The sequence below is a fragment of the Bos grunniens genome, chromosome 7, assembly GCF_055505025.1.
Source record: "Bos grunniens cultivar Pamir isolate PY7600 chromosome 7, Bosgru_T2T1.0, whole genome shotgun sequence".
NCBI lineage: Eukaryota > Metazoa > Chordata > Mammalia > Artiodactyla > Bovidae > Bos > Bos grunniens.
In genome coordinates, this window is record NC_141171.1 from 15,918,588 (window position 1) to 15,934,406 (window position 15,819).

The window sequence follows — 15,819 nt, forward strand, 5'->3', positions numbered from 1 at the left end:
CCTTCCCCGCCTCCCTCCAGCGCTCCCATGGAAACAGCCCGCGTTCCAGTCTACGACTCTCATTGGCTGACGTTGAGCGGAGAGGCGGTCCCTGCAGGAGACCCGAGCAGAGCAGTCCGCAGAAAGATGGGGGAGGGTACTTTTGAGTCACGTGCTCATCCTTTTTCCTCCCCACCTCTCCATCTCAACTCTACCGGGGGCGGCGGTGTGGGGTTTCGCGGGCATTTTTCAGGAACTTTCTGTTCCGGCTGCAGAACCCGCCACTCCCAAGATGGAGGCACCTTGCGCCGCCATTAAGCGCGAACCTTCAGAACTATTCCCTTTCAGGCTTCAGTCCTATGCAAGATGGCCGACTGGGTTCCGAGCCTGCCACATGCCACTCCCAACATGGCAGCCAGGACCCGCCGTCCCTAGCGCGGAGCGTGATGCCGGACGTGACGATTCTCACACACTTCCGCTTCCTTTCTGCAGGAGAAACCGTTGGCTGCTGGGTCAGGGGGGCGCGGTGGATATTGACCTTTGCCCCAGCCTCGTGTACGTGGTGGACTAGTGGGCGGGAGGACCCCCCCCCCCGCAATTTCCTATTTAGGGGCAGCCGAAGGGTGTGCGTTTGGAGAGGGGGGGACTGTTAACCCTTTTGGCCGATTGGCGGGAACTGGATAGCGAACCACCTCCGACCCAGAGGGAGCGGAGGTTTTGAGTTCCGCTCACCATTGATTTGGGCCAAGTGAGGTTCCCTTCCACTAAGTAGGACTGGGGAGAACCCCCCACCCCGCGCCTCCGCCCCGGCCCCCGTGCCCCCAGTGTGGGAAGTTAAGTGAGACCTCTTTGCACGGAGCGATGAAGGAATCCAGTTGACCGGAGGGAGAGGCGCCTTCCTTCGGCTGGAAGGAGCCCTCTCCCACTGACCTGCTGCCTCTTTCTCGCTGCAGCGTGGGGTCGCAGTGCATCTCCCAGTAGCCTCCTTCTGGCAGAACCCATTTCCGGCTTCCGAGGCTTCAGCGAGATGTTACTGCTGCTGTTGCTACTGCCGATGTGTTGGGCCGTGGAAGTCAGGCGACCCCGGGGCGTCTCCCTCACCAGTGAGTGAGCCACTGGAGGTGGCCAGAATTGGGGGTGGGGTGTGGGAGGCTTCCGGGATAGGCGCTTACAGCCTTCGGTCTCAGTGTTCTGGACTCTGGGCAGGGAAGGTTGCAATGCTTAGCCGGTGGGAGTGGGAAGAGGTACCTTTGGGTGGAAAGGGCTCTCTTCCTGCCTTGGACTGGGCCCCTTGTCCCCCTCCCCAGACCATCACTTCTACGACGAGTCAAAGCCTTTCACTTGCCTGGATGGCTCTGCCAGTATCCCCTTTGATCAGGTCAATGATGACTACTGTGACTGCAAAGATGGCTCAGATGAACCAGGTGAGTGTTTTCTCCATTCATCCATGCATCCGTTCATTCATTCATTGTACATTTATTGAGCTGGTGAGTGCTACGTCCTGTGTGGTGTCCCAGACAGACCCAGTCCTGTCTTCACAGAGCTCTCTGTTGAGTGGAGGCAAGCAGGCACAGAATAAAGTGGGTCAGTGGTTTGGTGAGGCGATGGGGAGGCGCTATGGGAGCCCAGAGGGGGAGGGGGAGGGCTTGGCAGGGCCCAGTTGGGAGGGCCCCCCCCCCCCCCGCCCCCTGCCACCCCCCAGCGTGGAGAGGCAGGAGGGAGCCCAGAAGCGTTTTGTTTCAGGCCCCCAAAGTGCAGTGGTCCTTCCTCCCCTTACTTGGCATCAGTTATTCTCACATTTCTCACTCTCCCATGTGCATGTGGTGGGCGTGACCTGCCGGATCCTGAACCCACTCCACAAACCCTCCTTCCCTCCTTTGCCCACAGGCACAGCTGCCTGTCCCAACGGCAGCTTCCACTGCACCAACACAGGCTACAAGGCCCTGTACATCTCCTCCAGATGGGTCAACGATGGAGTGTGTGGTGAATGAACTGGCCCCAGGATGGGGGACAGGGTGCTGGGCGGAGGGAAGGCGGCATTGCGGGGTGGGGGGAGTCCTGACAGCGCCCCCACGTCTGCCCTCAGACTGCTGTGACGGGACCGACGAATACAACAGCGGGATCGTCTGTGAGAACACCTGCAAGTACGTAGCTGACACCCCCGTTCCCTTGCCCCCCTCTCCCCCTTCCCTTGCCTTGCCTTGCTGGGTGAATCGGGCTCCCTCTCCTCTCTGCTTTTGTGTGTTGAGGGCTCACCCTGTGTCAGGTGCTCTGTGCATGCTCTATCAGCGGTTTCCCTTCTGGCCTGGAAGCGAGTGTCATGTGTTCGCCTGTTCAGCCGATGAGGGAGCTCACGCTCAGAAAGGAAAATGACTTCCTCAGGGTCTCATAGCTAAGAGATAGCAGAACCAGGACTCGAATCCAGCTTGGTCTAACCTGGGACTCTGTGCTTTTAATTGCACCGCTGCAGCAGGACCTGAAAACTGAAATGCCCGCAGGCAGGTGATGGAAGCAAGTGCATGCAGGCCGAGTGTGAGGCAGTCAGGGAGTGATGGGGATTGTGGCGTTTAAAAGGGACAGCCTCCTTCCACTCCTGTGAGTTGGGAGCAGGTGGCAGGGCCGGATATGTTTTTCAGAGAAGCTGAGCGTCGTGACATTTCCGTAAACCCTTCTGATGGAAGGTCTCTTAAGTAGAGAGTAGACTGAGCAGATTTTGCCTACAGGCCAGACAGCCCTTCTGTCAGGGAGTCTGTGACTTGTGCGCTCGTCTCTTTCTCCTCTTGGGCACCTCCTTCCAGCCCCACATCCCAGCAACCCCTAGTCCCTCCCACGGCCCTGAGGGTGAGCGAGCCCTGTCCACTGCACCTCCTCTCTAGGATGGGGGTGAGGGACTCTGAAGCCAGGAGGACCTGGGGGAGGAGGGAGCAGGAGTGTTTGAGCTCCTGTTTTTGCCCACACAATGGGGTGATGGCAGGGGCTTGAACCCCTTTGGAAGAGGCAGACCTAGTGGGCACTAAACGCACTCCCATTGGTGCTTGTGTCTCCCTTCCCCCCAGAGAGAAGGGCCGCAAGGAGAGAGAGACACTGCAGCAGATGGCAGAGGTGACCCGCGAGGGCTTCCGCCTGAAGAAGATCCTGATTGAGGACTGGAAGAAGGCCCGGGAGGAGAAGCAGGTGAGGGGCCTGGTGGGGCTGAGCCAGGACGACCTGGAGGCTGGTGAGGCTGGCTGGGGTTTATGTCTGCTCCCCACCAGTGGTGTCCTGGGGCCAGTTGGTGTCTGTCTGTGCCTTGTGTCCACTTGACGTTTAGTTGTTGCTTAGGCTGGTACCAGGTGGGCGGCAGCCAGGCATGGACCTAGGCCTTGGGTGCAGACCAAAGTGGGCTTGGAGGAGGGACGCCTCTCCTCCGGGTTCTAGGGTGCTCTCATCTGTAAGTTAAGGCCAGTGACTGTATGTCTTACCAGTTCTGGGGGAGGACTCAAGACAAGGTCCTTCAACCACAGCCAGGTTAGCTCAGTAGGGTGGGTGCTGGGGATGTGTGGGGGGAGGGCTGAAGAGGGTGAGTCCCCAGGGGTGTGTCTCTCCCTGCCTGTCTGCCACCCCCTTAACTGGTAGGTCAGAGTCCTCAACTCTCCTTCAGGGCTCCCGCTTAACCCTCTGAGCAAGGGCCCCAGCTCTGTTTCTCAGACCAGGGAAGGGTTGGGTCTTCCTCTCCCACCCCCATGGCCTGGCTAGTGAGGTACCTCCTGAATTCATAGTGGGCAGTGTATCCAGGGCCAGTGAGATCCTTCTCGTGCTTAGCCACACAGTGAAGTTGGTGCCAAGTGACCTTTGACTTCATGGGCCAGCAGGAGGACCCTGGCAGCAGATCAGGTTGAGGTGTCAGGCAAAGTCTTGGGAGGGACCCTACATCCTAGGGCCCACATTCTTAGGCTGGAGCCCACCCAGCACACACGTTCCTTGCTTCCTTCCTTGAATATTTTTTATTTATTTGGTTGTGCTGGGTCTTAGTTGCAGCATGTGGAATCTAGTTCCCTGACCAAGGATCAAATTGGCCGCCTTGAATTGGGAGTACAGGGTCTTGGCCACTGAATCACCAGGGAAATCCCCTTTCTTTTTTTTTCTTTTTTTTTTTTTTAATACAAGCAATCAGTTTTTAAAAAGAATTTTATTTTATTTTTGGCTGTGCCGGGTCTTCATTGCTGCACGCAGGCTTTCTCTGGTTGCAGCAGGCAGGCTTCTCATTCAGTGGCTTCTGTTATTGCGGATCACAGGCCCTAGGCACGCCGGCTTCAGGAGTTGCAGTTCCCAGGGTCTAGAGCACAGGCTCAGTAGTTGTGGCGCAGGGGCTTAGCTTCTCCTAGGCACGTGGAGTCTTCCTGGGCCAGGAATCAAACGTATGTTCCCTCCCTTGGTCCCTCTGCTCTCTGAACCCGCCTTGGGGCACAGGAAGCAAGGAAGACCTCCTGGAGGAGGAGGTCTCCATCTAAATCAAAATCTGTAGGTTTATTCAGAGTTAGCCAGGCAGAGTGTTGCAGACAGAAGGAAAGCCTATGTGAAGAACTAGGGGTAGTGTGTGTGGAGAGCTTTGAATGTTGTTAGGGCAGTTAAGATAGCAAAGGGGTGGATGAGGCTGGAGAGGTGGGCAGGGTCCTGGTTGTGCAGGGCCTCAGGCATGCACTGAGGTGTTTGTATTTCTCTCCAGTGGGCTGCAGAGAACCACAGTAGCAGGGGTTGGAGGAGATCCAGGAGGCGGGTGTATTAGGAAAAGATAATGTGAAATAGAGGCAGGAGAGGAAGAGGGAAGAATAGGCTGAGAGCCGGCCCCTGTCTTCTGCCTTCCCAGAAAAAGCTCATTGAGCTGCAGGCTGGAAAGAAGTCACTGGAGGACCAGGTGGAGGTGCTGCGGACCCTGAAGGAGGAAGCCGAGAAGCCAGAGGAGGCGGCCAAAGACCAGCACCGCAGGCTGTGGGAAGGTACGTCGCTGCATCCCGAGTGGCTGAGATGCCCCCTTGGCTCCTACCAGGGAAGAGTCTGGGCCCAGGAGTCTCTTGCCCATTGTCTCTTGTCTGTCGTTCCACTGGTTTTTTTTAAATCACGGCCCTTTAGTTCCCCAGTTGCCTCATTATCTTCGACTGTGTGTTGGGCATTGTGTTTAAAAGTCATTTATAGCAGTAACTTGCAGCTTTGATGAGAGGTCCTTCTCTCGAGAAGAGGGGCTTTTCTTTCTGCCTTCTTTGTGAGAACACTGGATTCAGGGACTGCAAGTCTGAAGTTGAGGCTGGAGCTTCCTCCAGCCCCCCAGGCAGAGCGAGCCGAGGTCCGAGCAAGGGCTGCCTGATTCCTGGCCCAGCTTAGCCCTGAGGGGAGTCCCATGGGGTCATAGTTATGGGGCGGGTCACCTTGGACCTTGATTTTCATTTCCCTTCCCTCACAAGTTATCAAAATGGACATCCACATTTGCCAGGCTTGGCAAAATCCTTTAGGATGAAAGTAGCTTCTACCTTCTCTTCTCTTCTTCACTTCCTCATTGCTCTGGCAACTCCTACTGCCTGGGGTTGGTTTTAAGGTGATTTTTTTTTTTTTTTTAATGCTTGGTCCAGCATTTTCTTGCTGTTGGCAGATTGTGCCGCTGTTGTGGATAATCTGAAACCTTGGCATTTGTTCTGAGTCTGCTGTGTGCAGGGACACACATGGCGGAAGGCGGATAGGAGGGAGAGGTGAGGCAGAAACCCACTCCAGACTAGTTGAAAGACTAAGATCAAGCATTGCCAGAAATATCTGGAGCCGTGGCCCCAGCCGGTCACAGGGATGGTGACCAGCGGCTGGTAGCCTTCTGAGGCTGTGCTGTGATCTCCCCCATCTTTTTGAGCATCTGCTGTGTTCTTCCGCCCTTCCCTCTCTCCGTCCTGATTTCTCATAATCGGTAATTCAGTCGTTCATCTGACAAGCACCTGCTGCGTGCCTGTGATGTGCCAGGTCTACCCCAGGTGCCCACAGTACATCATTGACTAAGATGGAGGAAGCCCTTTACCTGTAGAAGGGACAGGCTCAAAGGTCGCGAGGCTGCATCTTGTCTAGTTTTTAAGGAGCAGCAAGGAGACCATGGGCTTCCTAGGTGGTGCTAGCGGTAAAGAATCTGTCTGCCAATGCAGGAGACGCAAGAGATGCAGGTTCAATCCCTGGGTTGGGAAGATCGCCTGGAGGAGAGCATGGCAACCTGGTCTAGTATTCTTGTCTGGGAAATCCCATGGACAGGGAAGCCTGGCAGGCTACAGTCCATGGGTCACAAAGAGTCAGACATGACTGAGCAGTGCACACACACACACACACAGACCATGTTGGTGAATGAGCAGAGACTCCCCCTCTTTGTTTACGTAACATCAGCTGCTTCTGTGATCAAGCCACAGAGTTCAGGGGTTGCCAACAGGGACCTTATGACCTGTCAAACCTAAAATATTTAGCGCTGGGTTCTTTACAGTAAAGTTTGCTGACCCCTGATACAGACACCAGTATTCTCTCCCACGCTGACGCTGGGTAGACCAGGGCACCCAGTGCTTGTTTCACAAGGATCATCGTGTTTTTGTCCCTGCTCCCCTTTCCCAGTCATCACCTGGTTTCACAAACAAGGAAGCTGAGGCCAAAGAGGCCACTGGCTTGCCCAGCTAGACTGATGCCCACATTATTCTGATTGCAGACCCTGTCCCTTATCTGCAGGCTTGAGTCACCAGCCTGCTCCTGCCTCGCTCAGGGCCCAGTTTCCTTTGCGTGTGTTGGGTCTTTGTTGCATGGTGTGGGGCTTCTCTAGTTGCGACAGGCAGACTCAGTTGCCCCACGGCGTATGTTATCTTACGCCAGAAATGTGTCCCCCGTGTTGATGCTTTATTAGGATTAGATTATATTATTACGTTTCTATTTATTAAGTTCTACTAAATTATTGTTCTTTATTAGAATTATTAGAATCAGAAGGCTGACTTTTTATTACTAATTTATATTTACTTTTGGCCGTGCCGGGTCTTCCTTGCTGCCTGCGGCCTTTCTCTAGTTGCGGCAAGCGGGGCTACTTTTTGTTAGGGTGTGGGGCTTTCTCGTTGCAGAGCACAGGCTCTAGGCGCACGGGCTTCATAGTTGTGGCACACAGGCTCAGTAGTTGTAGTGCGCAGGCTTAGTTGCTCCACAGCATGTGGAGTCCCCTCGGACCAGAGATCGAACCCATTTCCCCCGCACAGATTCTTTGCTGGAAGCCTGATTCTTAACCACTGGACCCCAGGGAAGTCCCTGGGCCCATTCTGCCCCTTCTGGCCTGCTGATGGCCTCCCTCCATCAGGCCAGCAGTCTTCCTGGCTCCCCCAGTGCCTTGGGTGGGACAGCATTTGGGCCACCACTGGCTGGTTACAACGCCCCCTGCGGTCGAGGGCTTCCCCCCGCTCTCTGTACCCTGTGTATGTGCCATGTTGGCCTGATGGCCTGCCCACACCCCCTCCAGCCCTGCGAAACTGCTGCTCTTTGTTGCTCCCAGGCCTCTGCTCCAGCCATGCCCACTGCAGACGTGTGTCGTGCGGGCTGCAGGCCCAGTGCTCAGCGGTGACACACGCCCCCTCTAGAAGATTCCACTGGGCAGCACTGGTCTGCATGGTGTATGCGTGTTGTGCTCTGTCCCCGGGTGCCTCGTTTCCTTTTACTCTTTGCTCTCCATTTTTTCTCACTGCGGTAAAATCCCAGTCATGTTCCAAATTCACCATTTCAGCCCGTTTTCAGCGCCCGACTCAACGGTGTCAGGTACGTCCACACTGTCGACAGTGTCCAGCAGGACGTCGTCGCTGCTGTCTAGTTCCAGAACATTCCTATCACCCTAGGACGGACCCCCAGGCCCATTAAACTGGCCCTCCAGATCTCCCCTTGGCCCCGTCCCCAGCCCCCGGCCCCACGCGTTGGCTTCCTGTTTCCATGGACTGACCTGCTCTGGACGTTTCACATGAGGAAGTCAGGCAGTGAGTGGCCTCTGTGACTGACTGCTTTCCCCTAGCGTCATACTGTCAAGGGTCATCCATGTTGTAGCCCGGTGTCGGGACCCCTGCTTCCTTTTTAAGAGCTGCTGTCCATTCCAGCGTGTGACCCTGGTGGGGTTGTCTCATCCAGGTCCATTTTTCCCATCAGGTTTTTGGTCTCCACTGCTTGTAAGTGGCTCTTGTGTACCGAGGGGCTGGCCCTTGGTGACTGAAGTTGCAGGCGTTTTCTCTTTCACCTTTGCTGCCAGGTTCCTTTACTCTTTTTTTCCGGGCCACGTGTTAGAAAGTGAGCGAACTCTGGTCTTTGCTTCTGTTTCCACCTTCTTTTGCACCATGTCTAGCATCCTTTTACACAAGGCTGGGCAGACTAGTGCCTGGCTTCTTAGTGTGGAGTTGCTGACTCAGGTTCAGGGTTGGCACGCCACGGAGGTTGCACTGGGATTCCCAGAAGGTGGTGGGGATGAGCATGGGCTCTGGAGGCACATGGCCTGGCTTGGGCCCCCGGCTGTGCCCCTCACCAGCTGGGTGACCATGGGCAGGTCCTTTCATCCACCTGAGCCTGGGGCTCTCATCTGTGAGGACATTGTTGCGGTCTCTGGGACACAGGCTGCTCATCCTGGTGGAGAGGGCCGAGCCTCATAGTGCAGCTGCACTGGGGGTGCTTTCCTGAGTGACCCTGAGCCGGTTGGGCTGAGACAGGCCGAGGAGAGACCATCAGAGCACGTGTGGGGCTGCAGCGCCCTGCGTCCTCTGGCCACAGCTCAGTTCCCGTCTTCCGTGCTGGTGGCTTCTCCCCCTTTGCGAGACACTCCGCGGGGCCCCCAGGACATCTGCCTCACCTGGCTGCGCCCCCACCCCAGCCTCTGTCCCCTGACCTCTTTTCCTGGGGCCTCCTGAATGTGGCACACCTATGGTCCTACCCCTCACTCTGTCACGGATTGTTCAGACTCTCTGCAGATGCCCCCAGCTGCCCCTGCTGGATCCTCCATCCATCTGGCACTGCCCAGCTCCTCTGCCCCCCCCCACCCCCACACAGGCCAGCCCTTCTCATTGCCTAGCTCCCGCCCCCAGTCTGCCCCCCACAGTGGCCTGACTCAGAGCCCCAGCCTCAGCACCCAGAGGCCCGGGCACACAGTGAGCCCAGGGGGTGCTGGGGATGGAGGATGATGGAGCTGGTCCTTCCACAGAGCAGCAGGCCATCTCCAAGGAGCAGCGGGAGCGGGAGCTGGCAGCCAGCGCCTTCCAGGAGCTGGATGATGACATGGATGGCGCGTGAGTGTGCCAGCGCCACCTGCCCCGGGCTCCCTCCTCCCTCTCCCCGCCTTTAGGAAACCAACCAGAGCCCACCTCCTTGCCCTGGAGCCCGATCCCCTGGGGGCGTGGAGGGGCTGGGGAAGAGATGAGGGAAAACACCTCCTCGAGCTGGACAGGGGGACTCAGGATCTCAGTGCTTTTCGAAAGCCTATTCTGTGGCCTGGGACGCTTTAGTGAAAGACGAAATTCTGGCCAGTGCCCCTGAACTTGCTGGCCGACCCCAGGCCCACGGCTCAGTGGAGGGTGGGCTTTTGGGAACAGGGAGGCTGGGCAGGCCCCCTGGTGGGAGGCCTGGGACTTTGGAGGGTTCCTGGGGGGAGAATGGGCAGGGCGGTCCCGTTCCTGGTGGGCAGTGGTGGTGGGCGGTGGGATAGGGGCAGGATGGGCCACCATGGGTATGTGGGTCTCCTGTGGTGGAGGACGCCAGGCCACAGTGTTTCCCTGTACTGGGCTCTAAGGGTGGAAGGGAGTGGCAGCTGGGCCTTGAGGACACGGCTACCACTCCACCCCTGTGCCTGTCCCTCCCTTGTGCTCCTCAGGGCTGTGGAACCTCAGCAGTGGGTAGGAGGCAGGGGATGGGGTGGCTAGGACCTGCCTTCCCCAGGATAGAGACCAGACCGGGCCCTAACTCCAGACCTCATTTTTTCCCACTTTCCTGCCTGCCCTCTCTCTCTGCCCCAAGGTCCTAAAGCAAGTTCTCAGGAGGAGCCCTGGCCCAGGTTGGGGGGCAATTGACCAGAAGCCCATGGGCTCACTGCTCTATCGTCTTCTGCCTTTGACCCCGCAGGGTCTCAGTGGCTGAGCTGCAGACCCACCCGGAGCTGGACACGGATGGGGACGGGGCATTATCAGAAGGGGAAGCCCAGGTACTCGGCCCACCCCTTTGCTTGGGACTTCTGGAGGGGATTGCCCCAAGGTGACCTCAGGGTTGGAAGGGCGGGGGTGGCCAGAGGCAGGCCTTCTGTGGGCTGCTCCCATGGAGAGTCCCCTGCTGGCCCAGGGCCAGGGTTCTGGGGGGGCCCAGCCTGGCTGGTGTGGCCAGGCCTTGCCTGGTGACTAGGAGGGGCTACCCAGGGCCTTCCTCCCTCCCCTGTGGGACCTAGTGGAGTCATGTGGTGCCTCAGGGCGTCTCGTGGGGAGAGTTAGGTTCCCTGTACCCATGCTCCCCCGGCCCTACCCAGTGCACACACCTGGTCACCCGCCCTCCTCACAGCTCTGCCCTCACTGGCCTTGTCCCTGCTCCCCACCCATCGCTGCCCTGCTGGTCCTCACTCCCCACCTCGCCCTGGCCTCTGTCTCTCAGCTCCTCTCCCTGGTCTCTCCAGTCCCCACCCCGCACCTCTCTGGCCCCCGCCTCTTTCTCACAGCCCTGTGCTGCCCCCTTCTGGCAGACGCTCCTCACCCAGCCCAGCTCCAGTCTGGCCCTGGGCAAGTCAGCGCGTGCTGTGCCTGGCACCGCAGCCTGAGGGCCCCTGCACCCACTACGAGAGTGCCTGGGTTGGAGTTGGGGGGCACGTAGAGGTCCTGCCCCTGACCCCACCCCAACCTGACGCACACAGACCCTCCTTGGGGGAGACGCGCAGATGGATGCTGCTTTCTTCTATGACCGTGTCTGGGCCGCCATCAGGGACAAGTACCGGTCTGAGGTCAGTAGAGGGAGGGGAAGGGATGTGATATGAGCCCCCTCTGCCGCCCCCGCCCTGCCCCTGGATGCCTCACAAAGGCACTGCCTCCAGCTCTGGCACAGGGCCACCCTGGCCAGCTGGGCGGCCCCACCTCCTCTACAGAAGCCACCCCGCCCCCAGCTGTCTGTCCCTCCCTCCCACTTTCTAGGCTCCTTGGAAGGGATGGAGACACAAGGCCGCCCTTGGGCGATGGTGGGAGCCTGGCCCCGGCCCTGGGGGTGGGGGTGGACCCCCGAGTCCTCAGCACGACCTCTCCGCACATTCGGCAGGTGCTGCCCACTGAGTACCCACCATCGCCTCCTGCACCCGATGTGATGGAGCCCAAGGAGGAGCAGCCCCCCATGCCCTCACCGCCCACAGAGGAGGAGGACGAAGACGAGGAGGACGAGGAGACAGAGGAGGATGAGGATGAGGAGGACGAGGATTCCCAGGGGGAGCAGCCCAAAGTGGGTGTTTAGGGGTGGAGGGGGTGATGGGTGGGAGTGGTCACTCGTTGACTCTGTCCTCCCACCCCCAGGACGCCCCACCCCCAGCCCCAGCCCCCAAGACGGCCAGCCCCACCGAGGAGGACAGGATGCCGCCGTATGATGAGCAGACACAGGCCTTCATCAACGGTGAGGGCTGACCCTGGGAGGGAGGGGCCCCTCCCTGTCGCCAGCAGGTGCAGGGGCCCAAGAAACAGGCCCCGCTTGCTCCTCGAGGGGACCTGGGGCTGGCCCAGGCAAGCCCAGGGGGCTCTGGGCCACCCAGAGGGGGCTTCTGGGGCCTGGGGAAGCTGGCACCACCACACCAGTCCCAGGGGCCCTTCTCCCTCCTCTTGGGTAGCTGTTGTTTGTGTCGCCCTTGGCAGGCGAGGAACCAGCAGGGCCCCAGGAGCTCCGGCCCTGCTCCCTCAAGAGCTGAGAGCCGGGGCGGGGCGGTGGGGTCTGCCTGGCGGCTGGCAAGGCCCAGAGGGTCTTCCTGGGCCCTCTCCTCACCCAGAGCCAGCCCTGGGGCTGGGGGAATCAGGCCTGTCTGCGCCACCCCCTGCCCTTTGTGGGGACACCTCTGACCTCCTTCCCAACCCCACCAGCTGCCCAGGAGGCCCGCAACAAGTTTGAAGAGGCTGAGCGGTCCCTGAAGGACATGGAAGAATCCATCAGGTATGGGGGTGCCCATGCGGTCGCAGCAAGGCCACTTCTCCACTGCCCCATGGCCGCCTGCTGCCCAACTCCCCAGAGATGGTGGCGATGGGGAAGTCACTCAGGCAACCTCTGCAAATTGGCGGTGGCTCCTGCAGGGAGAGTCCCCAGGTGGTGGGGACTGGAGCCCAGGCCCCGAGAGACCCTCCACCACTCGAGCGGGCCTTCCTGCGTTGTCCTGAGTCGGGCTGGCACCCCCCACTGCCCCTTAACCTCCGGGCCTCCCCTTTAGGAACCTGGAACAGGAGATTTCATTTGATTTTGGCCCCAACGGCGAGTTCGCCTACCTGTACAGCCAGTGCTATGAGCTCACCACCAATGAGTGCGTCCCCTGTGGGCACGTGTGGTGGGTGGGCTTGGTGGGTCTGGGCCTGAGCAAGGACGAGGTGGGGAGGGAGGGTGGTGGGCTTAGGCACAGCCACTGGGATTTGAGGTACTTGCATGGCTCTGGTGTGGGGGGTTGTCGTGGAGGCTGGACCCCTGTTCCCCCACCCACCAGCCCCATCCCACGACAGGTACGTCTACAGACTCTGCCCCTTCAAGCTTGTCTCACAGAAACCCAAACTCGGCGGCTCCCCTACTAGCCTTGGGTGAGTGAGCTCGGGCTAGGCCCCCTTCTCGGCCCCTCATCCCCACCCCTGGGTGCCCCGGCCGGCCCCTCTCAGCGGCCCACTCTCCCATAGCACCTGGGGCTCGTGGGCTGGCCCCGACCACGACAAGTTCAGCGCCATGAAGTATGAGCAGGGCACAGGCTGCTGGCAGGGCCCCAATCGCTCCACCACCGTGAGTGTCCGCGGGCTGGGGGAAGTGGAGTGGGGATGTGGCCCACAGAGCCCACCTGAGCCCCACCTGCCCACCCCAGGTGCGCCTGCTGTGCGGGAAGGAGACGGTGGTGACCAGCACCACAGAGCCCAGCCGCTGCGAGTACCTCATGGAGCTGATGACGCCAGCTGCCTGCCCAGAGCCCCCGCCTGAATACCCAGTGGAGGGCGACCATGATGAGCTCTAGCCCTGCCCTGCCCTGCCCAGTGCAGAGGTGAGTGGGGAGATGGGGATCTCTCCCATCCTACCGTTCGGGGGCATGGTGGGGCGGGGGGGCTCTTGGCCACATGACTGCTTCCCCGTCCATCTCCCTTCGTCTGTCTCATTTGGTTTCTCTCTGGTCCCAGAAATCAAGATGTGGAACCAGCCCCCAGTGGTGCTCCCCATCCGCCCCTGAGTCTGTGGACCAAGGCCTGCCGCTATGGGTCACCTCACCCACCCCACAGGGCAGGAAGCAGGTAGGGCTCCATGCCGTGCTTTTGGTTGGCCAGTGGGGCAGAGCCATGTTCCCAGGCCCCTGCTGCCTCCACAGATGGAATAAAGGAGCCTGTCCTGCTTGGGCCCCCACACCCTGGGGGCCTGGCCCGCTGTGTCCCCCACCCAGGGTATCTGCCTTCCCTCTAGGTGGGGAAGTGACTTGACCTGTGACCCCCCAAACAATAAACATGATCCCTCCAACTCATCTGTGTTTGTCTGGCTTTGCTGGGGTGTGAAAGGGCCGGGGGTGGAGAGGGCTGAACATGGTAAGCAGCTGTGCAGATCTGGCTCCGGTTTGAGGGTCTCACCTGAGATGCCCCGTGGACAGCAGAGCCTGGAACCATGTAAACAGACAGCTATTGGGTCACTTCCTTCTGGGTTTCCTCCTGGGCTGGTCTCAGACCCCACCCCCTCAATCACATGTGTGCTGTGGGGAAGCCAGGGGGCTCCAGATGTGAGCTAGGCCCAGAGAGGGACAGTGGCGTGCACTCAGCCACACAGCAGGGCCAACTGGTGTGTGGAAGCACAGACACCTGAGGCCATAAGATTCTGAACTTTTATTTTTCTGGCATGAAAAGTACAAATAATTAAACAATTCCATGTAAAAGTCTGTTACCGCGGCCAGGCCTGTAATCCCGGTAATAAATAGTGTCTAAACTCAACGCAAAGTGTTCTTGTTGGGTTTTGGGTTTTTTTTTTGTCTTTTTTTTTTTTTTTTTTTAACAGTTCTTTTATCACCTCCAACATGGACTCTGTCTTGATTTGAAACCATCCAAATAAATAACAGGATGAAGGAAGGGCTGGAGGGGCTGAGCCCCTTCCCCACGGGCCCTGCCCCTGCCCCACGCAGGGATGCGGAAGACCCCAGGCCCCACCTCCCCTGGGGTGAGGGGCTGGCCTCCAGGAAGGGGGCCTGGCTGGCTGGGCTGAGTTCTGTGTTTTAGAAAAAGGAGTCCCCTCCCAGTTGGGGGTGGCAGGGGCCCAGGGCCTCAGTTGAGGGGGGTGTGGGGAGGTGCCCCCTCTCTGGAGCCCGGCCTCCCCCAGGGTGGGGAACAAACCCAGCCCTTATTGCTCACAGATGCCTCCGCCACGCTGTCCACGTGTGGACACGCGTCGCTGCGGGCGGACAGCAGAGGGGAGAAAGCCCCAAGAAAACAGAGGGAGAGGGATGGACCCGCTGGGGGGCCTGCCCTGCTGGAGGGGAGTGGGGAGGTTGGGGAGGACTTAAAAACCACAAGAATAAATAGGTTTGTGTATCAAGAACAAGCTAGGGTTTCACCAGCTAAATAGGACTGAAAAAATTCTCAAGACGAGCAAAAATAATCCCATTAAAGACCCCGGACGTCGCTGGCTGCAGGGACCTCCCTGCAGAGCACAGGCCCCCCCACGGGGCGCCGCTCGGCTACCATTACTGTTATTAATAATTATTATTACTTTAATGATTCCACTTCCCCTTTTATAAATAAATTAGGCATAACCACGTCTCGGCAAAACTTAAAGAAACAAAGAGAACATCGTGGTTCCTTTAAACTTGCAAACTGGATGAAGGAACAGAAATATACACAAATGTCCTTACAGGGCAACAAGGATAAATAGTTAACATAGCAATAAGTTAAAACTACAAGAAGCTCAATTCGGCAAAAAAGTACAAGAAAGTTAACTGGTGCCAGTTTATGTCTTTTTTTTTTTTTCTTTTTTTTTAAATCTCTTCTGTGTGTGTGGTTTTTTTCCTCTTCCTTTTTTTTTTTTTTTTTTTGTCGCTTTTTTCCTCTTCTGTTTGTGTTTTTTTGTCGCTTTTTTGATTTTTTTTTTCTTTTTGTTCCTTGCAGCAGAAGCTCCACAGACGTTTAATAACAACACCGGGAGGGGTCGGGGAGAGAGAGCTGGGCAGTCAGATGGGGCCAAGGCCAGACACCAAACGCAGGGACACCGGAGGAGGGGCTGAAACTAGGGTTTGCCGTTCTTGGTTCTGACTGGGCCCACTGTTGGGGTGAGGGCCTGCGAGGGCTCCCGAGGGCTCCGGCCTTTGGCTTCTGTTGGATTTTTTTTTTTTAAACAAAGAATGAAAACTAGGGGGATGGAAAAGCCCAGACAGAAGCCGAGGCTGGGGCTCGGGATGGGGGCTGCGTCCACTGCCCTCACTGATCTGGAAAGACAGAAAAACCCAACAAACTGAAAGGGGGTGACAAGTGGACGGGAAGAGAAGGTGGGGCTGGGCCGCTGAGCCAATCCACCCTGGGCCTGTCCAGGAGAGTGGTGGGCGCTTGCTGCTGGGGGAGGCTCTGGAGCAGGGAGGCTCAGGGCCCAGTCTCCCCCTTGGCCTTGAGGGCCAGGGCCTTTGGCCCAGGGAGG

At 58.3% G+C, this 15,819-nt stretch overlaps 1 protein-coding gene across 4 annotated transcripts; it reads left to right on the plus strand.

Moving 5' to 3' along the window:
* The first annotated feature begins 469 nt into the window (after nucleotides 1-469).
* Nucleotides 470-13,668, plus strand: PRKCSH (PRKCSH beta subunit of glucosidase II). Of its 4 annotated transcripts, none has more exons than XM_086409455.1 (18): nucleotides 470-727; nucleotides 933-1,082; nucleotides 1,287-1,403; nucleotides 1,867-1,962; nucleotides 2,066-2,123; nucleotides 3,036-3,153; nucleotides 4,826-4,955; nucleotides 9,176-9,260; nucleotides 10,090-10,168; nucleotides 10,862-10,948; nucleotides 11,257-11,433; nucleotides 11,505-11,601; nucleotides 12,060-12,129; nucleotides 12,401-12,490; nucleotides 12,684-12,758; nucleotides 12,852-12,951; nucleotides 13,031-13,204; nucleotides 13,338-13,668. In XM_086409455.1, exons 2-17 carry the CDS (start codon nucleotides 1,007-1,009, stop codon nucleotides 13,175-13,177), a joined length of 1,602 nt encoding a protein of 533 aa, XP_086265581.1. In that variant the 5' UTR covers nucleotides 470-727; nucleotides 933-1,006; the 3' UTR covers nucleotides 13,178-13,204; nucleotides 13,338-13,668. The 4 variants fall into 4 exon arrangements, with proteins under 4 accessions (XP_086265581.1, XP_086265579.1, XP_086265582.1 ...); XM_086409453.1 differs by having other exon boundaries at nucleotides 470-534; XM_086409456.1 differs by lacking the exon at nucleotides 1,867-1,962.
* Nucleotides 13,669-15,819: the final 2,151 nt, after the last annotated feature.